Raw genomic sequence first — 20,821 nt, forward strand, 5'->3', positions numbered from 1 at the left:
ACCCATTCCTCCGAGGAATTTGGGGCAAACTTTTTTTCTTTATTTTACTCTATAAATCTACTTAGATTATTCAGTTATGAATGGAACCTCGGACAGGAAGCAATCAAAAAAGCAGCATGGGCAGTAATATTTTGCTGATTATCACTGAGAAATCAGATTTCTAAAATGGACTGCTCTTTTGAGACAGAAAGTCTGCCTCAGCTTTGTTCAAAATCAGGTTCAGAACCACTCTCCATCATCAAAACACAGGATTTCAATGTAGACAAAACTGATTTATCTTCATTAAAACGCTACAAAGAACACTAGCTTCATCTTCCTGTTTCTGAACATAGACTGGTAAATTTTGCTCTTAATGAAATCTTTTAACCAAATCCTGCCTAAAACCAGAAATAAGTGAATGAAAAGCAGGAAGTTTACTGCAGAATTCTCAAACATACATAATGTCTACCTGTCAAGAGAAGAGTCAGGCTACTGAATTTCTGACACTTGTCTTCAAGTAAATGGTCTCCACTTATGTCAAATAAAAAGAAACCCTGAATCAAGCACCTCGGTTTTATTTCGTTTTGCAAATGAAATGTGCCTGAGATTTTTGTGTGTGTGTGCAAAAATACACTCATTTAAAAGATGCAGAGCACACTTTGGAAAGATTTCTTAGCTTTAAGTTTTCACCCTAATACATACGTTCCTGCTTCTTAATTCTTATTCATTGCATCTTCCTTTGTGTGCTTCAGAAGCTCTGCAAAGAAATTAACTTCTGTTAGTACCTCACTAGCACAACGGTGCTCTTTCAAAATATAAAACCTGACCACCAGTTTCTGTGTTCGTAAACAGAAGTATTGTTTTCTTCCATAGAGCTAAAGGTTCTCTCCCCTGCTTCCCAAAGTGGGGAGGAGTTCAAAAGAGTACAGTTTCTGAAATGGAAAATACAAGAATAAAAAAAACTATCCAAGTTTTTGTATTTGTTTGCTACAGAGAGAAACTTGGACCAATAATGCTGGTCAGACTGACTGTTATTTTAATATTATATTTAAATGATACAGCCTGACTGCTAACAACTAGTAAAATACTATGGTTGTATGGTGGAAAAAAATAGAACAGCACCTGCAAGACAGTACTACAGTTTAAAAGGTTAAAATACTGAGAACGTCTACAATGGTCTTTTATTTTTGCTTAAGTTAAGACAGATGCTGAAGGGGGTCTCAAAATTAAACTTTGGTTTCTTCTTTCTTATCTTCCACAAAAGCCATCTTCCTCAAACCCAAGCAATGTTCTTCTTCTCCTTGATCCCGACATTTCTCTCTCCCACACCTTTAACATGCACGTGCCTTCTCCAACTCTTCTGTAACACATCTAACAATGCCTGTACTGGATGTTTGTCCCTCATGTATTATTTATTATGCTAGGTCAATCATTTTTCAGACCAGTCAGTCCTCCTTTAGGACATCCATTTTCGATGACTGTGTGCAAACGGGAGCTCCCAACGCTCCAATCATGGCTGGAAGACTCTGGTTTCTTCTCAGTCCTGCCATTAAGTTGCTACCTGCATTTAAAAACACAGCCGAGTCCTGCCTCCGCAAGCTAACCTCTGGCCCCTGAGTCTTTCCGTGGTCCTGTGTCTCAGGGGGCTTGATCACCCTGGCAATACCCAGCCTCTTCAGTCTGTCCACTAGGTTCATCTTCAGCTGGCCTACATCAGGAGCATTACGGGAGGGCTTCAGGCCATACATTTCTTGCAAGAATGTTTCTGCTGGTCGAGAAGCCAGGAAATTTTCCGAGTGATGCACTCGAGGCTCAAATGGTGGAGGGGAAGGACAAGGTGAACGCGAGGGAGAATTTGGTGGAGTAGAAGGAATGGGGAGAGTTCGAGGGGGCTGTAGCAAAGGCAGTTTTTCTAATATGGGGCTGTCGTAAACCTTGGCAGAGATGCCTCGTTCTTGCAAAAGTTTAGCCAGACTGCTTGTGCTGCTGAAGGTAGTAGTTGAATCTCTTCTATTGGTGACAAATTCTCCAATGCTAAGCCTGTAAGACACGGCTGGAGTGCTCACTGCTGGGTTTCCAATACTGCTGCCAGTATTTCCAAGTGAAAATGGGGCACCCATAGAGCTGAAATAAAATAAAAAGCAAAGAGAGAAGATGCGCACATTAGACATCTTTATACCTGTTCTACTCTATATTTGCCTTTTAGTATACAAAAGGCTCAAGAGAAAGTAAACTATTGCTATTAGCTGTGACAGTTTCAGCTTTTGTAGATTCAGAATTATTGTTCTGCAAAATATTTAGAAGACAGTAGGCTGACAGAGAGGTTTTGGTGTAAGTACCAATAAATTTACCTTTTGTGGTCACGTGTATTAGATAGATAATATATTAGACAGAATATCAACACAGATAACTAGTAATAACTTAATTTTTAAAATTATGACACAATCAAAAAAAAAGGTAGTATAAATATTGATTTTTATTTTTACAATGGGTATATGACACAAGGCACTTGCTATTTAAGAATATAAATTTACTTCCTTTAAGTTACCCTAACCTGTTTTAACTCCCACTCTAGAGAATTTCAAGTTTCTCCTTTGTAATTCCAACTGTTTGTATGAGTAACATCCAATCCTTAATATTTTTAAAAACTAGTCCATATATCAGAAGCCAGAAAGCAATTGTTTAATCCTACGCAGCAACATTTAGGATGTCAGCAGTCATCATACCTGGGAGTAACTTGAGTGACATCAGATGGGTGAAGGATCCTACAGGTAGTAAAGGTAAACGTGGAATTTGTGGAAGACAGACATTTCCCTGGATTCGAGGCTGCAACATGGAGAATTTGCAACCGTTGAGGGTAAAAATAAAGACAGATAAGGACTAGTCAAAGTAAAGTTTAAGATAATGTTATCATCATTTCTGATTATTTTTTTTTTAAGTAAAGAACAAAGACAGTAAAGACAACATTGTCACAAGGTCAAATACTTTCCACTGAGAAAAAGACACTGGGAAAAAAAAAAAAAGAGCAGAAAAAACACTAATCCTGCTTCTTACCAGTGAGTGGTACCGCTGCTGAAGTAATAGGTGGCAGGAAAATCCCTGCCACCGGCTTTGCCACTGTATGCTGCTTTTCCTCCGGGAAGGACTGTTGCACTTGAAATGTTATACCTCCTTCACCTTCTGCCTCATCATCCTCCTCCAAGTCAGAGATGTGGTACACAGTATCATCAGACAGAGGAGTAAAACCTTTTGTAACAACACCTGGTCTTGGGTCAAGAATGGTGCCTAGGTTGGGTCGAGCAAGCTGCTGCCAGTGAAAAAGGGTCTGAGATCCTGGTGCGACAAAAGAGAAAAGTCTCAGAGAGCCATTACCTACTATTGTATTGAGTTACAAAAACTCGTGATCAAAACAACCCCAGCCAACTGCTGCTGACACTGTGATACACATGGCACACTTGGATGGAAATGCCAATAAAAAGCCTAGCACTTACCATCGTATAGAAAGCCCAGTAGAAAGTGACACTGATGAGCTAGTCGGCAAGTAGCCTACCAAATACTACTACATCCGCGTACTGCCTATCATACCTAGCTATACACACACCAACAATGATTTAGTTGGCAAATAATGTAAAATCCTTTTCTGCTAACGAGAGAAGGAAGATCATCCTCTTACCTTCAATGGGTTTGACAATTTGCAATTTTTCTGGTAGGAGGACACGGAGATTACTAGAGCTGGCAGAGAGATCAGTGAATTCTGAGTTTGTACCCAGAGAAAAACAGCTTTCTGTTGGTGTACTACAGCCACTAGGCCCTTCTTTCTGCTCTGCCAGCAAATGCATTTTTCGCTCCCATTCCTCCTCAAAGAACTGCTTCTCACTCAGGTAGTTCTGACGACGGAGGGAGAGCCTGTGCAGAGCTGTGACTAAGTCATTATCTCCAGGGTTTCCCAGCTGGCCAGGATTATGAGTGTCTCTGTGAGAAACATCAAATAATAATAGATATTAAGACCATTGAATTGACTATTTCTCTCTTTCCAGGCTAGGCCTCTGCTGTGTTTTAGTTTTGAATCAGTCCGTTTAGAAAGAAGATAAGAGACTGTGTTTCCTACTTCAAATTTTTCTCAGAGCTGCTCCTCTGGGTCATCTGTGTGTGGCTCTCCAGCTGGTGTATGCCGGACTGGAAGGGCTTTGCTGTCATAACAACGCTTGACCGATTAGATCCAGGGATTGGCAATGGGGCAGGAAAGGAAGAGGAGCGGCCACGAGTGACATTAGCAACCTTGACAGTGTCAAATACTCGTTTTTGTTGACCCCTGCAGAAAAGACACACAAACAACTGTATTTTTCAAAAGCATTTTGAAAAAGATATAATAAAGAAAAAGCTCTGAAAAGTCTTTCAAAAGTCTGCAGAGACCTGACTAAAAGATTTAAGCCCAGAAAACGAGGATTGGCTAAGACACTTACATTTTCAGGAGTACTACTCTATTAAATATCAGAATTATCACTTACTTCAACCTGAAAGACCTGAACGTTTATATTTTACTTATTTAATTTATATATGCTTTCAGAAGCATATATTTAATTTATTACTTCTTGCTCAGAAGTAAGAGATCCAGGAAGAGGTCTTCAGGGCTTTGGAAACGGCTATCAGTCTTTCAGCTATAATGTCATTTGCCTGAGAACTTTTCTATAAGCATTACAAGGGATAAAATTAGTGCTGTGCATCAGAGAATCTACATCAAAAATCTCACAAATTAAAGAATGAAATAACATCCTTTTAGCAAATTCCCATCTTCCAAATAGAATCAAATAATAGTAGGTTTCAAAGTTGCTAAGATTACCAAACACTACAAAGCTTTTTTTTATTAAGTTACATGGAAAAGTTATTATAGAGGGAACATTCACATTTATAGATATCCAGAAATCAGTTTTGCCTTACTTAATACAAGCATATGGAAAAACATTGCAATAGTGCATAGAGATCTGAAAACATACTTTTGCTTGGAGAGAGCAGATTCATCACCCTGACTCAATTCCTTCCGCATTGTCCCTTCAATTTCTGCTGCAAGGGAATCCTAGAGAAAAATGGAAACCAGAAGAGTTGACAAATTAGATTCAAGTCTTCCTCCTAAAAATTTTAGCAGAAAACATCTCTAAAAAATACTCAAAAAATCTCCATTTGTTTCCCCAGTACCAGCATGTTTCGGACAAACCAACTCTTCAGTCTCTGAAGGAAAGACATGGGGGGCGAGTTTTCCACCACAACTGTACCTCTGTATAACCAGCACAGGTCCAGTTTTCATTAGCAAAATCTGCTTTTTCTTGGTATTCTTTAAATTGGTTTCTTTGATAATTAAATTTAATTAAATTGTTAATTAAAATTGTTAAGCTACAATTTTAAGAGCACTTCTTATATGGCCAAACACGTACATGAGGGATTCTGTATACACAGAATAACAAATGTGACAAATTCCCAACTCAGACCAGAAATTTTTGGGATCAGTAATCAGAACATACCTGACACTAATAAGAAGAGGAAAATAAATGCCTTTTACCCTTTTCTATTAGTTTAGTCATCTCTGGCTATTAGTCTAGGGTCATGCATTTCTTATGATGCTTAAAATTCAATCTCAGGAGATAAGGACATAAGATTACATCATAAACTACATAAAGTAAGAAAAATACTCTTTGAAGTCTTGAAAAGATGCTTTGTTTCTTAAAGAAACACTATGAAGTTATAAAATTCACATCAACATTGAACAATATACTAGCACAACTGAGCACTAGCTGTACAGCACGCAAATTCCCGAATTTAACAGAAAAGGCATAGAAAAAGGAAAAATAATTTTAATATCACAATATGGCAAGTCAATGATTAGTTTCCTAATACATAAAATTCTCAAAAGCGTACACAACAAAGAACTCTAGTAAAACCATTAGATCAGCTCCTTTGCCTACTACAAAATAGTCCCTGCTGCAGCTCCTGTAATGGCTGTTTTACTCATATAGTTGTATGCTACTACATGCCATATGTGCCAGTAGGTGTATGCCACGCTAGCAGTATTTATTACCACGGGAAATGCTCCACATGACTGGGGGTGGCACAGACAAGCAACAGAACTGGCTCTGCTGCGCAGCAACTTCACTTCTTCTTGTGATTCATGCAGCATCCCTAGACACTCTGCATTCCGATCTTGCAACTCATGTAGCTGAAAGAAAAAAAAGAGGACATCACGTGATACTAGTAAGCTTCAAAGAAAAGACAGAATGAAACTTAATTAACTCCTACAGAAATCTGTATCAACTGATTCAACACTGCAACATTTTTCCAACTGCAGGGCACATGCCAACATCTGGAATGGACAATGGTCAGCACAGCACCTGCACCGATTTTAGTGGTGAAGCATGAAGTCCAAATAAAGACTTGAAAGAGGACAAGTTATAATAAAATCCAAACGAAAATACATTCCAAAACTCTGCAAATACAGTAAGTGCTGATGCAAAAGAAGCAAAAAAGAGAAATTCCTTGAAATCTAGTGAGCTACAGTATTGTTGATATAATCAGTAATACTCACACTAAACCACACTTTATCTCGTAACTACTAAGAATAGTAAGACCTCCCTAGTTGGAACGCCTTACTTGCTTTTCATATTCCTGTGGACTACAAAAATATTTGTGAAGACTAAATAAAAATAATTATTCTTTTCCTCCAATCATATAACTCCAACCACAATGAAAAATGAAAACCCACACATAATTAAAAAGCAATAGTTCTCTTAGTTTTCTTTGTATTTCTTGTATTCTACTCTAAACATTTGTCTAAATATATATATATATATAAAAGCCTTAAGTACCTCTGCTGTCAGTTGTCTCTGAGCATCTTTGGAAGCTTGTAAGTGAAGTTTTAGCTCCTCCTTTTCAATCACATGCTGAAAACACAAAAAGGTACTCATAATTTTCTCGGCCGTTTCCCTGAGAGAACTGATTCTCTGCCATTCTTTCCTGAAACAGCCACTCTCTTGCTGTGTAATCCCCTGGTTTGCAAGTCAATTTTTACTTGTTGTAACCACTGGCATGCACACATGCACCTACATATACACACATGCGCGTGTATACACTGTTCATCAGCATTCCCTTACTTCTTTGAGTTTATGTTGAAGATCAACAATCTGAGACAAGAGGGATGAGATCTCTTCCTGGTAGCGAACCAACTCCTCACTCTTCTCGGACAACTCCTCTGTTATTCTGGAAATTTGAGCATTTGTTTGGCCTACAAAACATAAAAGGAATTTAGTAGCGAGCTTTTCCTAACACATGACAAAAAACCAAACCAAACCAAACCCAAACCCCAGAAAAGATTGGTGAAAGTCAACAACAATCTGCAAAATGACCAATACTCTTAGGAAATCAATTCATAGTATGTAAGACTAGGTGCCTTAAAACATCCATAAGGAAATGATAAAGAGAAATGGTTGGGAGGAGAAGGAGAAAGAGAGTTAATTTTAAATGCAGGTGTAACATATTAAGAGTTAAGTATGCAGAACATGAAATTCTTATCACAGGTATGTGTAATGACCACAATAAAATCCAAGGTAAGCTGCTATAAACTATTTCAAATGACATACTGGCTCATGAACAAGGCCAGACTTGGAATACACTGAAGAAATCAGGCTCTGAATTGATCTTGTTATTAACTACCATTCTCTGTAAGCAAAGGCATTTTGTCAACCTTGTCAAGTGTAACACACCTATTCAGAGGGGATCTCATCAATGCTTATAAATACCTAAAGGGCAGGTGACAAGAGGATGGGGCCAGACTCTTTTCAGTGGTGCCCAGCAACAGGACAAGAGGCAACGGGCACAAACAAGAACACAGGAAATTCCACCTGAACACAAGGAAAAACTTCTTTACTTTGAGTTTGACAGAGCACTGGGATAGGCTGCCCAGAGAGGTTGTGGAGTCTCCTTCTCTGGAGATACTCAAAACCCACCTGGATGCATTCCTGTCCAACCTGTTCTACGTGAACATGCCTTGGTGGGATGGTTGGACTAGATGATCTCTGAAGGTCCCTTCCAACCCCTACCATTCTGTGATTCAGCTCTTGATTCTCGTCACTATCTATTCCTCAAAGACCCACTGTATACAATTTCCAGTTTCCTTTTTTGTTTCAGTAAGCACTTCATCAAGTGAGATGACAAAGCAACTCAAAAAGCTGAAATACATTTATGCAGTTAGTATTGCTTGTATACTTGCCCTGAAAGCATAGCAAAGTCATAATAAAGTCTGATCAATCTTGCATAAAGGTCACACTACAAATCTAGCAGTTATTGTACCTCACAAATTTACTGCAGAACAAGGTCCTGCCCATGGGCGTGTGGGCATTTAAGCTCACAGTCAGATAACTTTTTCCTGAAGACACAAATTTTAAAGCTGTAGACTAGACATCCTTTGGGAGAAGATCCTTTCTGTCAGTCTAAATTATCTAGCATGCCTACATGTGCTATAGAGTTGGACAATACAGAACTCACAGACATTCTCATTAAAGGAAAATAGGAGAGCTTATATGAAATAACTTGCAACAAATGTATATTTTCTCAGAGGGAATGGAGTAATTAACAACCAGCTATGTATCAATTCATAGTATTTTATGGTCATCTGGAACAAGAAAAATCAAGCAGCAACCCAGTTTTCTTTATGGTGGTTGTACAGAAAAAAAAATCTTATAAGCTTAAGGTTATTATGCACAAAGGAACTCAGATGACTACAATTGTAGTCAAATGGCTACAGATAAAAAATTGTACCGCCAGGTTACACAATCACCATACAAAAATTGTTTCAGAATACTTATATGCATTTGTATAAGAGTAGCTGCAATTCCTTGCAAATAAGTAGCCCCCAAAGGAAACACAGACAACTGTTCTAGACAAATTAAAACACTTGCCAATTTAAATGCTTTGGTTTATAATATACATTTTAAAACCAAACTAATATGTTCATAAATATATAGTAATTTAAAATGAGCATTTAAGAATCTATGTACTGATACATTTCAATGTCATGTGTGCTGAACACTCTATACAAGGAGTATATAACGTTGATTTTCCAGTGTCACAGAATCATAGAATGGTTTAGGTTGGAAGGGACCTTAAAGATCAACTAGTTCCAATGCCTTTGTCATGGGCAGGGACACCTCACACTAGACCAGGTTGCTCAGAGCCCCATCCAGCCTGGCCTTGAACACCTCCAGGGATGGGGCATCCACAACTTCTGTCTCTGGGCAACCCGTTCCACTGTCTCACCACCCTCCGAGTGAAAAATTTCTTCCTAATATCTAATCTAAATCTACCCTCTTTCAGTTTAAAGCCATTACCCCTCATCCCATCACTACACGCCCTTGTAAAAAGTCCCTCTCCAGCTTTCATGTAGGCCCCCTTCAGATCCTGGAAGGCCGCTATAAAGTCTCCCCAGAACCTTCTCTTCTCCAGGCTGAACAACCCCAACTCTCTCAGCCTGTCCTCACAGGAGAGGTGCTCCAGCCCTCTGATCATCTTTGTGGCTCTCCTCTGGACCCTCTCTAACAGGTCCATGTTCTTCTTGTGCTGAGAACTCCAAAGCTGGATGGAGTACTCCAGGTGGGGTCTCACAAGAGTGGAGTAGAGGGGTAACTTTAGGTTTCAGTTTAGGAGGTTTATGAACATCAGATTCTGTGTTCGTTTTCTCTCTCTAAACACAGTACATATACATGAAGTTTAATGTCAGAGTAAAACGATGAAATACAGAAACAATTTTGCACTTGGGTAAAGAGCAAGACTCGAATAATTGGCATAAATTACTGAATTTTTACTCATTTTTGGATTCAGGGATAACTAAGAATGGGTATGCATATTTCAAATACCATTTTGCCATTGCAAGATACAGCCGGATACTCACGGAGCTCTTTGACACAGTCATTGACCAGCTGCTGTTCCTTCTCTTCATATGTAATGGTTTCCGTCTTCAGATGGCAAGCCTTCAAGAAAATTATTGGTATTCCAATTTCAGTTTATCCATACATATACTAATGTTATAAATTTCTATTTCTGAAATTCTTGCAACTGAGGAGTCTCCTCTCTATCTATCTTTACAATTTCTATGCATCTGGTCATACTTCCTAACCATTTTTTCCACTGTAAGCTGTTTCCCTGAATTACATAGGTCTTTTGAGTGAAAGACACGCAGGCACATGAACAAAATCTGATTCCTCTCATACCTCTACTGAAAAATCGTTGCAAAAATATGCGATTTGGTAGGGGAAGTAAACCAACACAGTAATAAGAAGTAAGTAACTGAATTTGCTTCAAAACTTCTTGAAGAAATCTTGAAAACTTAATTATGTTAGCCAAATCTTTTATGGCACCGAAAAGCTCTCAGTAGAAGTTTCTCTCCATATTCCCCAACTAGTTTATTTAGTCTGTAAATTTTCTGGGCCAGAGACCAAGTGTCACAACAGGTCTAAACAACATCAAGCATACTAGATTCCCACTTTCATTCCAATGGTGAGGATGATAATATTCAACTTTGTACAGATAAGTCTTCTATATTCCGGACAGTTTGCCAGTAAGTGACTCACCATAAAACTTAGTAAAACAGTTTAAAGATTATCCAAGCAACTAGAAGTACAGCTACACAAGTGCAAGCAAACACACTTTATATAAGGCTGTCACATGAAAATAAATAAAAAAGCAAATATAGGCTGAATGTGATTGAGGCTATTTCAAGTCAGCGAAGGTTATGTTATATCACAGAATGATTGTACTCTCTTTTCAACTCCATTTTTTCACACTAAGGTAGAATAAATCCCTGGTCTCTGAAGTTCTGTAATCATATACAGGGTTAGAAGCATAATAAAAGCAGTCTGATCTTCTCCTCTTTTTTCCTCCTACAGCACTACTAAAACCACCTATTTGGTCTTAGGGAGTTTTAGGAAGGATGTGCATCTCAGGCTGAGTATTTGGAAACAAAACAAGGGGAAGAGTATATTTTGTTCACATTAAAGGAATCTAGTCTCTGTTGTACTGCTGTAACAAGCTTATATTGGGAAAGGCTCACATAAAAAAACCCAAACCCCACACACTAAATAAAAAAAAAAAATCCACCTTTCTTACAAACAACATACCCCTTTTTTTAAAATACAACAAAAGAACACACTTTTAACCAATCTCCTATTTTACAAGTTCCACTCTCCACCTCTGAAGAAGAGACGCTGCATCTGTAGATTCCAATTCTTGTAACCTTTGCTGTTGGTTCCATGACTTTTATAGCCATTATTTTGTCTGGCCATTTAGTCTATACCCTTGCAAAGTCACAGTGCCTTTGCATTTGTATTCATGTTTTATACACAATTAAAATACAGAGATTAATCACATGGTCAAAACTAAGTGTATCTTTAAAAGAATTTGACTACAAGCTTATTAACCCTTAATATTGAATATAGGCTGACAAAAATGGAACGGCAACACAATAGAATTCCCAAAATACTATTACTAATTGCAGTCAGATTTATATCAAGACAGGTCACACAAGCTTGAAGGCCTGATGGGTACAAGTATTTTGCTGGGTGGTTACATATGTTCCCATATTATTTCACATACCATAAAGGCATTGAGGAAGGACTACTAGAGGACTCTGGAAATAACGAGGAGTAGTGAAGGAAACAGAAGGATACAGGGGGTGGAGGGAAAGTGTTTGGGTATGATTTGTATACAGCAATACAAAATAGTCACATGTTATGAGAGAAACCCAGATGCTGGATTTTTTAACTATTCTGATTTATTTCATACCCAGCATATATGGTACATACTGCAAGTTGGATATACCTTCGATCGGAGAGCAAGGTTCTCCTCTTCCAGCTCTCTGAGTTTATCTTGCAAGACATCCAGCTGCAACAGATCATGTGATACATTGAAAGACTCATTGAAACGAAGTGGTGTGGAACAGCTGGAATCTGTTTCACTCTCCTCTGAAGCAATCGAAACTATACGAAGCAGGTCATCCTTCTTTGATAGTTCATGCTGCAGCTGGTTAACCTATGACAAAAGAACACCACCAGCTTGTGAAATATACTTTAGCTATACAATGTTACAAAGTATTATTTATGCAGCCTCTTGGAACACTACTGCTCCAGTCCAAAATGAGATTACAAAACAGGTCACAATCATGATTTATTTGTTTATACTTGCACAGAAGATTCAACCTCTGTTTATTTCATGAGAAGTTCACAAAATCATAACTTTAACAATGTAAGGAATTTTCAACATGCTAACTATCATTTTGATTATGACCATTTTTCTGAACTGTAACTTCCTGGAGAAAAGGACTGATAGACATCTATTTATACACACAGACTGGTAGCCCCCAGTCTATACATTGAATGAACTGTAGGACAAATAAAAACAAGAGAAGAAACAGATCTCATTTAGATAAATTCTGTTTTGCACATCTAAGTGTTTCTATGAATACCTAAGTTTACACTGTCCTACAGCTTATTATGAATATGTTTTTATTACCAGCACACTGTTTAATACAGGCAGCTGAATCCATTTCACTTTGACTACATCTGTTGACCCCCAGGGTAAAAAAACTTGGGATAATTTATCATTTGTCAACTATTTAATTGGGTTTTTTTAAGAAAGAAAAACAAAGAAAACATTAGATCAATAATATTTGCTTAAAGGAAGAGATGGAGTGAAGATCTTGAGCAGAATTCAGTTTTCATTACATTTTATTTATTTATTTATTCTTAGTGTAAGCACCCCATCAAGCAAGCTCATTTTCTGGCTGTTTCCTCACCTGTGAAGTTGTTATGTAGCAGGTCATGTCAGATACCAACTACTTATTTTGGCTTAGATAATTAGATTCTTATTTTAATGGTGGGATATCAGACGGATGGTCAAAACGGTCACTTTGAAAATGCAATCCTGCTGTAGATATATCATAACAATACCTAACATTCTCCTAATTTCTCAGTAATTACAATATGCAGTCTTCAGAGTCAATTCTTGGACTGAGAAAGCTGATGACAACAATGACAATTAGGAGAATAACATGTAAGTATACTTCTGTAGTTTGAGAGAAGCAAACACCTTTCACAATGAAATAATATATTTTTATTAATCTTATCATCATCATAAAAAGAAAGAAGGAGGCAAAGAAGGAGGCAAAGAAGGAGGCAAAGAAGGAGGCAAAGAAAAAAAAAAGATCACTCACTCGATCTAGAGTTTGTCCTAACTGTTCTTCTAGCGCTTCGTTCTGTTCCGTCAACAGATGGTTTCGCTTAAGGAGGGCTTGTCCAATTCGAGCTGCCAGTTCCAGGTCCCGATCTTTCTGCTCACAAAATGAGAACAAATGTCTACTTTTGACCAGATAAGGTTTAAATTCAGAGAAGTTTTAGATTTTTCTAGCTATTGTTTAATGCATCACCACTCTGAGATCCCTCTTCACTCTCAAGTGGATCAACATTGTTAGAAGAATGATTAACGCTTCATTATTTGGATCCAGAACACATCCATAACTGTGTTTCTTGATATAGCACATTCTCTTCCATAGTCATTGCAGTAACATGGGGAGGGGAAAGCACCAAACCTGGGGACAGTTTTGGTTTTTATGCTGAGTACTAGAGAGGTTATATGGGCTCTGTTGAATCATACAAAGAAGCCACGTATACGTAGGCCTGTGGTCTTTCAAGTGACACTTTCTACGGCACAGACTGCTTAACTTAAATAGTCACGAGAGGGTAGAAGCAAAGGAGCAACAGAAAAGCAGAACAAAGCCATTTCTTTCTTGCATCTCACTGTCTCCATGGATGTCCATAGTTTTGCTAAGTTTTGTTTCTGAGACGGTGCAACCAAATGAGCAGCTTCTCATTTCCCATGTGTTTCATAAGCAGATCCTGAAGATAACTGAACCAAAACTTGCAGTAGCTGAATAAAACCCGTCCTCAAATATATTAACATGGCATTACAGAGACAAGCATACCTCAGCTAACAGATGTTTGACCATGTCAGCATCACTGTAGGTTTTCTGCTCCACATTATCTGTGCCAAGAACTGAGAAGAGAAAAACATACTTACTGAGGTAGCTTAAGTACAAGATGACTGTTTGTCTAAACTTAGAGAGCTAAAACTCCGAGGACGTTGTTTATATACAAACACAGTACTTGATGAACTAGCAGAGGCTATGAAAATGCACGTTAACTTCAGAAATATGAAACAATACTAATTTGGGAGACTGTTACAATGAGGTATTGAACATTAACAGCTTTCAGCAATATGAGCTAAAACTTGAGGTGCTCACTCATCCTTCAAATATAGAAAAAGGAGAAATATCTCTTAAGATCAACTTTTTGAATACAGCTGAGCTATTAAATCATCCAGCCTGCTGGGAGAGAGGGAAGAGTATACTGGAGTACATCCAAATATAGCTGAACACACCTGCAGACTTCACCCTTGAAAGAAAATTCCCATTAGTGTGTGGGACAGCTATAAACAGGAAGTATGGAGACCCCAGAGCCTAGTCATGAAAATTTATTTATTAAGTGCTTGATCATCTTAGAGACAGTTAAAAAGAAATGGGACAATGTATGTCTGCAATTTAGATGTAGCAGTAAATCCTATCTTTCTGATTGACTTTAAAGTTTGAAGAGTTTGTAAAACTATTAAAAAACTGAGAACAAGACGGGTTTGAAAAACAGGACTGAGTCAAGAATAAATAAAGCATGAAGAATTTGCGACAACTCTGAACAAAACACAGTGCTAAAACACAAAGGACTGGTCTGCTCTAGTTCTTGTCCTGAGAAACAGAAAATGCTAGTAAAGAAGAAATCTTAATTACCTTGAGCAAAATTGTGAGATCCAGCCAAGGAGGAGGAAGGAAGTTCAATAAGAGCTAGAGTGACAGAAAATGAAAGACATGGGGGGGAAAAAAGAACAAAGAGGAGAAAGAATTAAAATGTAAGGAAATAGGTGATTTATTTTCACGTATCCAACACCACCAAAAAATAAATGCATGTGTAAACATACTTTTTACACTATTAAAAATTTCTTAAACTTTAGGAGAACCATTTAAATATTATTCCCTTCAGGAGCAAAATTATATATCTCACTTGCAGGTGATGGATACTTGTGCTTGTCCAAGTTCAACAGAAATTTGCTATTTTTGCTTTATGGAATCAGGATCATGAAAATAAAGGTGGCAGCAATATAAATTTAACCAATATAGAAGTATCTGCTTCAACTGAAGGTCTAAGTTAACCTGTTTTGAAACCAATTCCACCATCGCTGCATTGCAAAATGAGATTACTATGGATTTGGTTTAAATCTGTTTCTGAAGATTTCATTGACTCTTCTATCTCATTTAAATCCGATTCATAGTCTGAATACATAGTGGTATTGGTTCTCAGTTTTTTTCTTTGTTCTTGTTGAGGACTGCACACTTACTTGTGAGATAGTGCAAAGCTGAAGTGCACACTAACTTTATTTACATATGTTATATAAGCCATGTATGTCCTTTACATACATAATGTCCATAATTAACCTTTTAAAACATAACACTAAGGCTATGCTATGAACAAAAACAAGTTGCATTTTAGCATAGAAAGAAACTTTCTTGCAGTCTTGAAAAACAGGAGAACACAAAGAACAATACAGAAGAAAAAGGTTTACTAAACTGTTTCTCTTACAGCTTAACAGAAAAATAAATCAAACGGTTTTTACCAAGTAGATCAGTAGGCATAAAAGATGCTGTTCAAGCATTTAGGAGCTTTGAACTTACAGCAGTGCCATTTACTAATTGTGTTTCTAAGCAGGGCAAAAAAAGAAACTCTTCACAAAATTTAAAGTACCTATCTATCAGCAGCATTAACATGCATTTGGGAGGTAAATTTTACTGTACTGCTTGGTTGCTGATACTGGTTGCTGAGAGGGGACTCCAAACTCATCTGGCTTACCAGTATTTGGAAAATTCACTGCACGTACATAGGTAAGTTTCAGCCATTACAGGCAGAATATTATAGTCAGCTCTCCTATGCTAACTGTTCCCACCAGGAGATTTCAATTTTAAAGTTTCTACTAAACTTTCTTCTAAAAGTTTCTGATTTAAAAGTGCTAAGTCACCTTAATAAAGATTTACACTAATTACATACAAGGTCACTCAGGTAGGTAAGTTCCTAAAGTCAAATATATTGACTCTGATAAATGAAAATTACAAATCTTCTCCCTGTACAGGATCAAAATTATACACAGTTTGTTATAATTTTGTCATGTGAACATGCACATGTGCAATCTCTCCTCACTCACCTTGCCAAGTGAAAGCTGCAAGCAATTCTTCATTTTGGTTAATATTCTTGTTATGTTGTGCCATGTCCCTTTATTCACACATACAAAGTAGTTCTAAAGACAGATGTTTTGTAATTCAGGGCTTCTTATGCTACCACAGTTGAAGCAGAAAATATCCCTCCACCTCACTGAAAACACTGCCAGTGGGAACTCAACTGGTTATTGGATCTTATATGCAGCAGCAGCCATAAAAAGAGGAGGAGCTCAAGTGCGGTAACTGTTGTGTTGTTTTGTGTTTGTTTTTTTTTTTTTTAACCTTGGATGTCAACTACAAATTCACTCAAACCATGAGTTTAGCATTCTCTTTAGGAAAAAGTTATAAAAATGTTTCCATACATATATTAGGAGGGGGAGATATACACATAAACCCCCCAAGTTACGCTTCAAGAATATGATTGTCACATTTATTCCCAATTCCAGTAAACAGAAAGAAACATAGAAATTCCACCTAACAAGCTATTCAGCAATAATTATAACTAGATCTTGATTTATATCTGTATTTGTTTGGGACCTTCCCAGTATCTCCCTGTACATTACTAAGCTCAAAAAAGCTAATATGAATGACTACTACATTCAACCTCTTTGGACAATTTGTAGGAGAAACATAAACCATATTTATCTTAAGTTTATATGACTCAGCAGTTATCACAGCATGCTTAAATGTTAGAATTAGTTTTGTATGTTATGCCTAACAGTTATCTTTTAACTTAATGTCAGTCATTGTTACAGCTCATTTTTGAGAACGTCAAGAAAACATCTATGGCAACTGTTCAAAAAACTCACAAACAGTTTACTATTTTCACAGAACACTTTCTATAGTTAAAAAGAACTTCTCACTGGGTGAAAGAGGAAGACATCGCTTTCACCTTGAAAGCCAAATAATACATGACTGCCTTCATTAAAACACTGTTGATAAACCCTCTCCCTCTCACTGCAGTGTGGAAATGCAAGCTCCCGGTGACTGACATTCCTTGTCTCAGAGCTCTGTGCTTTGCCACACTGGAACCGCAGGTGTTGACCAGAGAGCTTCAGTAGAGCCACATTTGATGTAAAATTCCTTCCAGCACTGACAGACTCTGATCCCACCTCTTTATAATTACAACTAGGGAAAGTACACACCCCACTGACTACACAACTGCTTCTAGTGAACTACAAAAGTGTTCACTCAACTGAAAAATCATTTATGCTTGCAACATTATTATCAGAAACAGACCAAGCAATAAACATTAAACGGCTTTCCAAATACTTTCCACAGTTAAAAGGAGTTCCAAGCCTACAAGTTCAACTGATAACAAGATTGCTTTAAATTGCCAAGTACTGCATTTTTAAGAGGTAATATTTTACTTTTACTTACTCATTTGCTATACACCCTGGGTGGAGACTTAAAGCACAAAAAACAACAAAAACCCCCTTTCAGAGTGGTGGCACGTACACCATGCAGAGGCAGCATGTACAAGGAAGAGGTAATTATTACAGATTGTATCTAAATACTACGGTTGTATATAAATACCAAGTTCACTCTCCCAACTGGTTTGTTCCAATATACAGAGCAAATAGGACTTCCCCATTTCTCTAAAATGATTACAATGCATTCTCCTCTTTTCACATGAAAACACTTGAAACTACAGGCACGTAAGTGTTCAGTTCTTTCGACAGCCTTCTATACCTCTGGTTTTTAAAATATTAAAGGTTTCTTCATGTGATTGGAAGCTGTCCATTTTCTTCCTTATGAACTGTCAGGTTTAGCAATAAGTTACTTAGTATTTTCAAAACTGGAAGGCAGTGATCAACACTGATCTAGTGCTCACCTATCCGGTATTCACACCTTTTCTATCTCCAAAGAAACCATTAACAACATTTTAAAAGCAACATTGACACAAAACATCAGGACAAACATCATCAAAAGAACCACAGCATCATTAACATTCCTGAAAACAAAGCTGCTGCATGCTCCATACCTCTCATATTACATCTCATCTAGCACAATTCTAGGTTCCTGCCTTTTTCACTATCACATGTTCTCACTTGCATTTCTATGTGAAACCTAATGATCAGGCAGCCATGGGATGTGCTAGGCCAGCCCTTAGAATTGCAGTGCTGAACTACAAGCACTTCTCTAAACTCAGCTTTTTCTTCCACCTGTCCACAGTTTTCCAGATTTCAATTGTTTATAATACTAATAATATTAATTTTTATATTTACAATTTTCTCTTCAATTAAAAACAAAAAAAAAAAACCCACAACAAAAAGCCACCACCAATTCCTAGGCCCAAATATACTCACTCATGTAACGGAATGGATCCTCATCATGAACTGGAGAAGTGATTTCAGGAAGGTGGCCATGGCAGGCAGGGGACTGAATCCAGTCTTGATTTTCATACAGATACAGAGAGTCCACTCGTAACTTGTAATCTGGCAACTGTTCTTCTAGCATGCTCACCAACTCTACCTCAGGAAGGTCCTCCGTGGAGCAGACATCTGAAAGTGAATAAATGCCAGTAATAGTACATTACTATTAAATATGACACATATTTAATATTGCTACAGTCGTATACATTCTATATACTATAAAACACTTTATAAACCTTCAGTAGATTTGAAAAGAATTATTCTGTACTGGAAAAATTATCAGAATACTTATTGAATGAATACTTGATTTACATTGTAATATTTGTAAGATCCTCATCCCCAACAAACTCCACAACTTCCTGGAAAGTTTGTCTAGCCATGATTCCCTCCGACTTCTTGAATATGATGTATGTAATGAGTTTCAATTTCTATCTTTTCCTGTTCATTGAACTAAAACACAGACTTACATTTTACCAGCTATTGATTTTGTAAGGTTTCATTGGCTTTAGCATAGATACACTTCCCTGTTCTGAAGGAAATTCACATTTTTCTTGTTCTTTTGTTTATCCTTTTGTTTAGTAATGATCACAGATGTAAATAATATCAAAGCAACTACAAAAATCAACTGAATAATGCCTTGAAATCAGGGAACAAATGTAAAATTCCATTTTAGAATCATAGAATGGTTTAGAAAATTGGAAAGGACCTTCAAGATCATCGAGTTCCAACCCCCCTGCCATGGGCAGGGACACCTCCCACTAGACCAGGTTGCCCAGGGCCACATCCAGCCTGGCCTTGAACACCTCCAGGGATGGGGCCTCAACAACCTCTCTGGGCAACCTGTTCCAGTGCCTTACCACCCTTAAAGTGAAAAACTTCTTCCTGTTTAATCTAAACCTGCCTTCTTCCAGTTTAAAGCCATTCCCCCTCATCCTATCGCTACATGCCCTAGTAAAAAGTCCTTCCCCAGCTCTCCTGTAGGTCCCCTTCAGGTACTGGAAGGCTGCAATAAGATCTCCCTGGAGCCTTCTCTTCTCCAGGCAATATAGAATATGGAATTTATCTATATGGAATCATTCTCCGAGAAACACGATACTCAAAATCTTGGAAAGGCAAATTAGCTCTTCCTGTGCTGTCCCCCTTCCTTAATCTCTTCACAATTACTGAAAAAATTCCAAAACAAAACATTAATTCTAAGCTGCTAAAATACTGCATATCAAAGGTATATGATGATTATTTTTCCAACATTTCCACTAAAGATGGAGTATCTTCCAATGGAAAAAAATGCCAATGTTGATTACTGACACTGAGAATTTTACAAACAACATTTTACAATGGAAGCTGATTTTATAAGCTAGTTAAGACAACTCACCATTTTTGTTCATTTGCAATACCATATAAGCAATACAAAGAAAGTGAAACTTAAGGTTGTCTTCAGGTTGGTGTTCTATAACATCTTAGATACATTCGGGATTTGTAACAGTTAATTCTTCAACTTACCAGAGATGCTCTCCAAGCCCCTGTGATCAAAATTCATGAGTCCTTTCTTCACAGTTCACTTCTTTGGAAATAGCATTCTGTAGTGAGACTGTGCACTGTCCCTTTATTGCTTTGGTAGAAAGATGGCTTTGGTTTAGAGACAGAGTAAGTGAGAGCCATCAAGCCATCGAGACACTAACAAATCTGGCATCAACTCACTTCTGTAGACTGGTTCATACTCCAGATCTACTGCCATTTTAGGACACGCTTATTTCATCTGGGCTACTACTGATCAGTAGAAGGATCTATAGGATATTTCATGTAAGCTTCATGAGCTTCTCCACTCAGCCATCATCTAGAAATAAAACAAAGAGAATGCCAAAGTTTAACGGATATCACTCTTTCAAACAAGACAGGTAAATTAACGTGACTTTGTCGCTTTCAGTCTGAATTTCCTCCCTATGCTAAAAAATTAACTAAAAAAAAAGCAAACAAACATTTTAATCCCCAGTTTACACTTACATGTAAAATGTAGCACGACAAATACATAACATCTCACCTTCAGCATCAACTTTGTCAATTACCCATATGTCTATGCCATTCCTCCTCTTCCATATAATATTTAGCATATGACAGGTTCATC

The 20,821-nt window shown here is 37.5% G+C and overlaps 1 protein-coding gene across 1 annotated transcript; it reads right to left on the reverse strand.

Annotated features, from left to right (window-relative positions):
- Positions 1-1,424: 1,424 nt before the first annotated feature.
- Positions 1,425-20,236, reverse strand: TRAK2 (trafficking protein, kinesin binding 2). The gene is made up of 16 exons (XM_009890183.1): positions 20,200-20,236; positions 18,634-18,828; positions 14,849-14,902; positions 13,994-14,064; positions 13,226-13,342; positions 11,836-12,045; positions 9,911-9,989; positions 7,119-7,249; positions 6,834-6,908; positions 6,050-6,187; positions 4,974-5,053; positions 4,088-4,291; positions 3,653-3,951; positions 3,034-3,312; positions 2,706-2,805; positions 1,425-2,103 (listed from the first exon to the last, which is right to left on the reverse strand). Exons 1-16 carry the CDS (start codon positions 20,234-20,236, stop codon positions 1,425-1,427), a joined length of 2,748 nt encoding a protein of 915 aa, XP_009888485.1.
- Positions 20,237-20,821: the final 585 nt, after the last annotated feature.

Source organism: Charadrius vociferus, unplaced genomic scaffold (genome assembly GCF_000708025.1).
Source record: "Charadrius vociferus isolate BGI_N301 unplaced genomic scaffold, ASM70802v2 scaffold147, whole genome shotgun sequence".
Taxonomy (NCBI): Eukaryota; Metazoa; Chordata; class Aves; order Charadriiformes; family Charadriidae; genus Charadrius; species Charadrius vociferus.

Excerpts from the sequence above, each read along its gene's own strand:
- TRAK2 (XM_009890183.1), bottom strand. The coding sequence starts at position 20,236 with ATGAATTTTGATCACAGGGGCTTGGAGAGCATCTCTG. Across the intron at positions 3,313-3,652 it reads AATTGTCAAACCCATTGAAG|GATCTCAGACCCTTTTTCAC; the intron begins GTAAGAGGATGA and ends TTGTCGCACCAG. Across the intron at positions 2,104-2,705 it reads GTCACTCAAGTTACTCCCAG|CTCTATGGGTGCCCCATTTT; the intron begins GTATGATGACTG and ends ATTTTATTTCAG.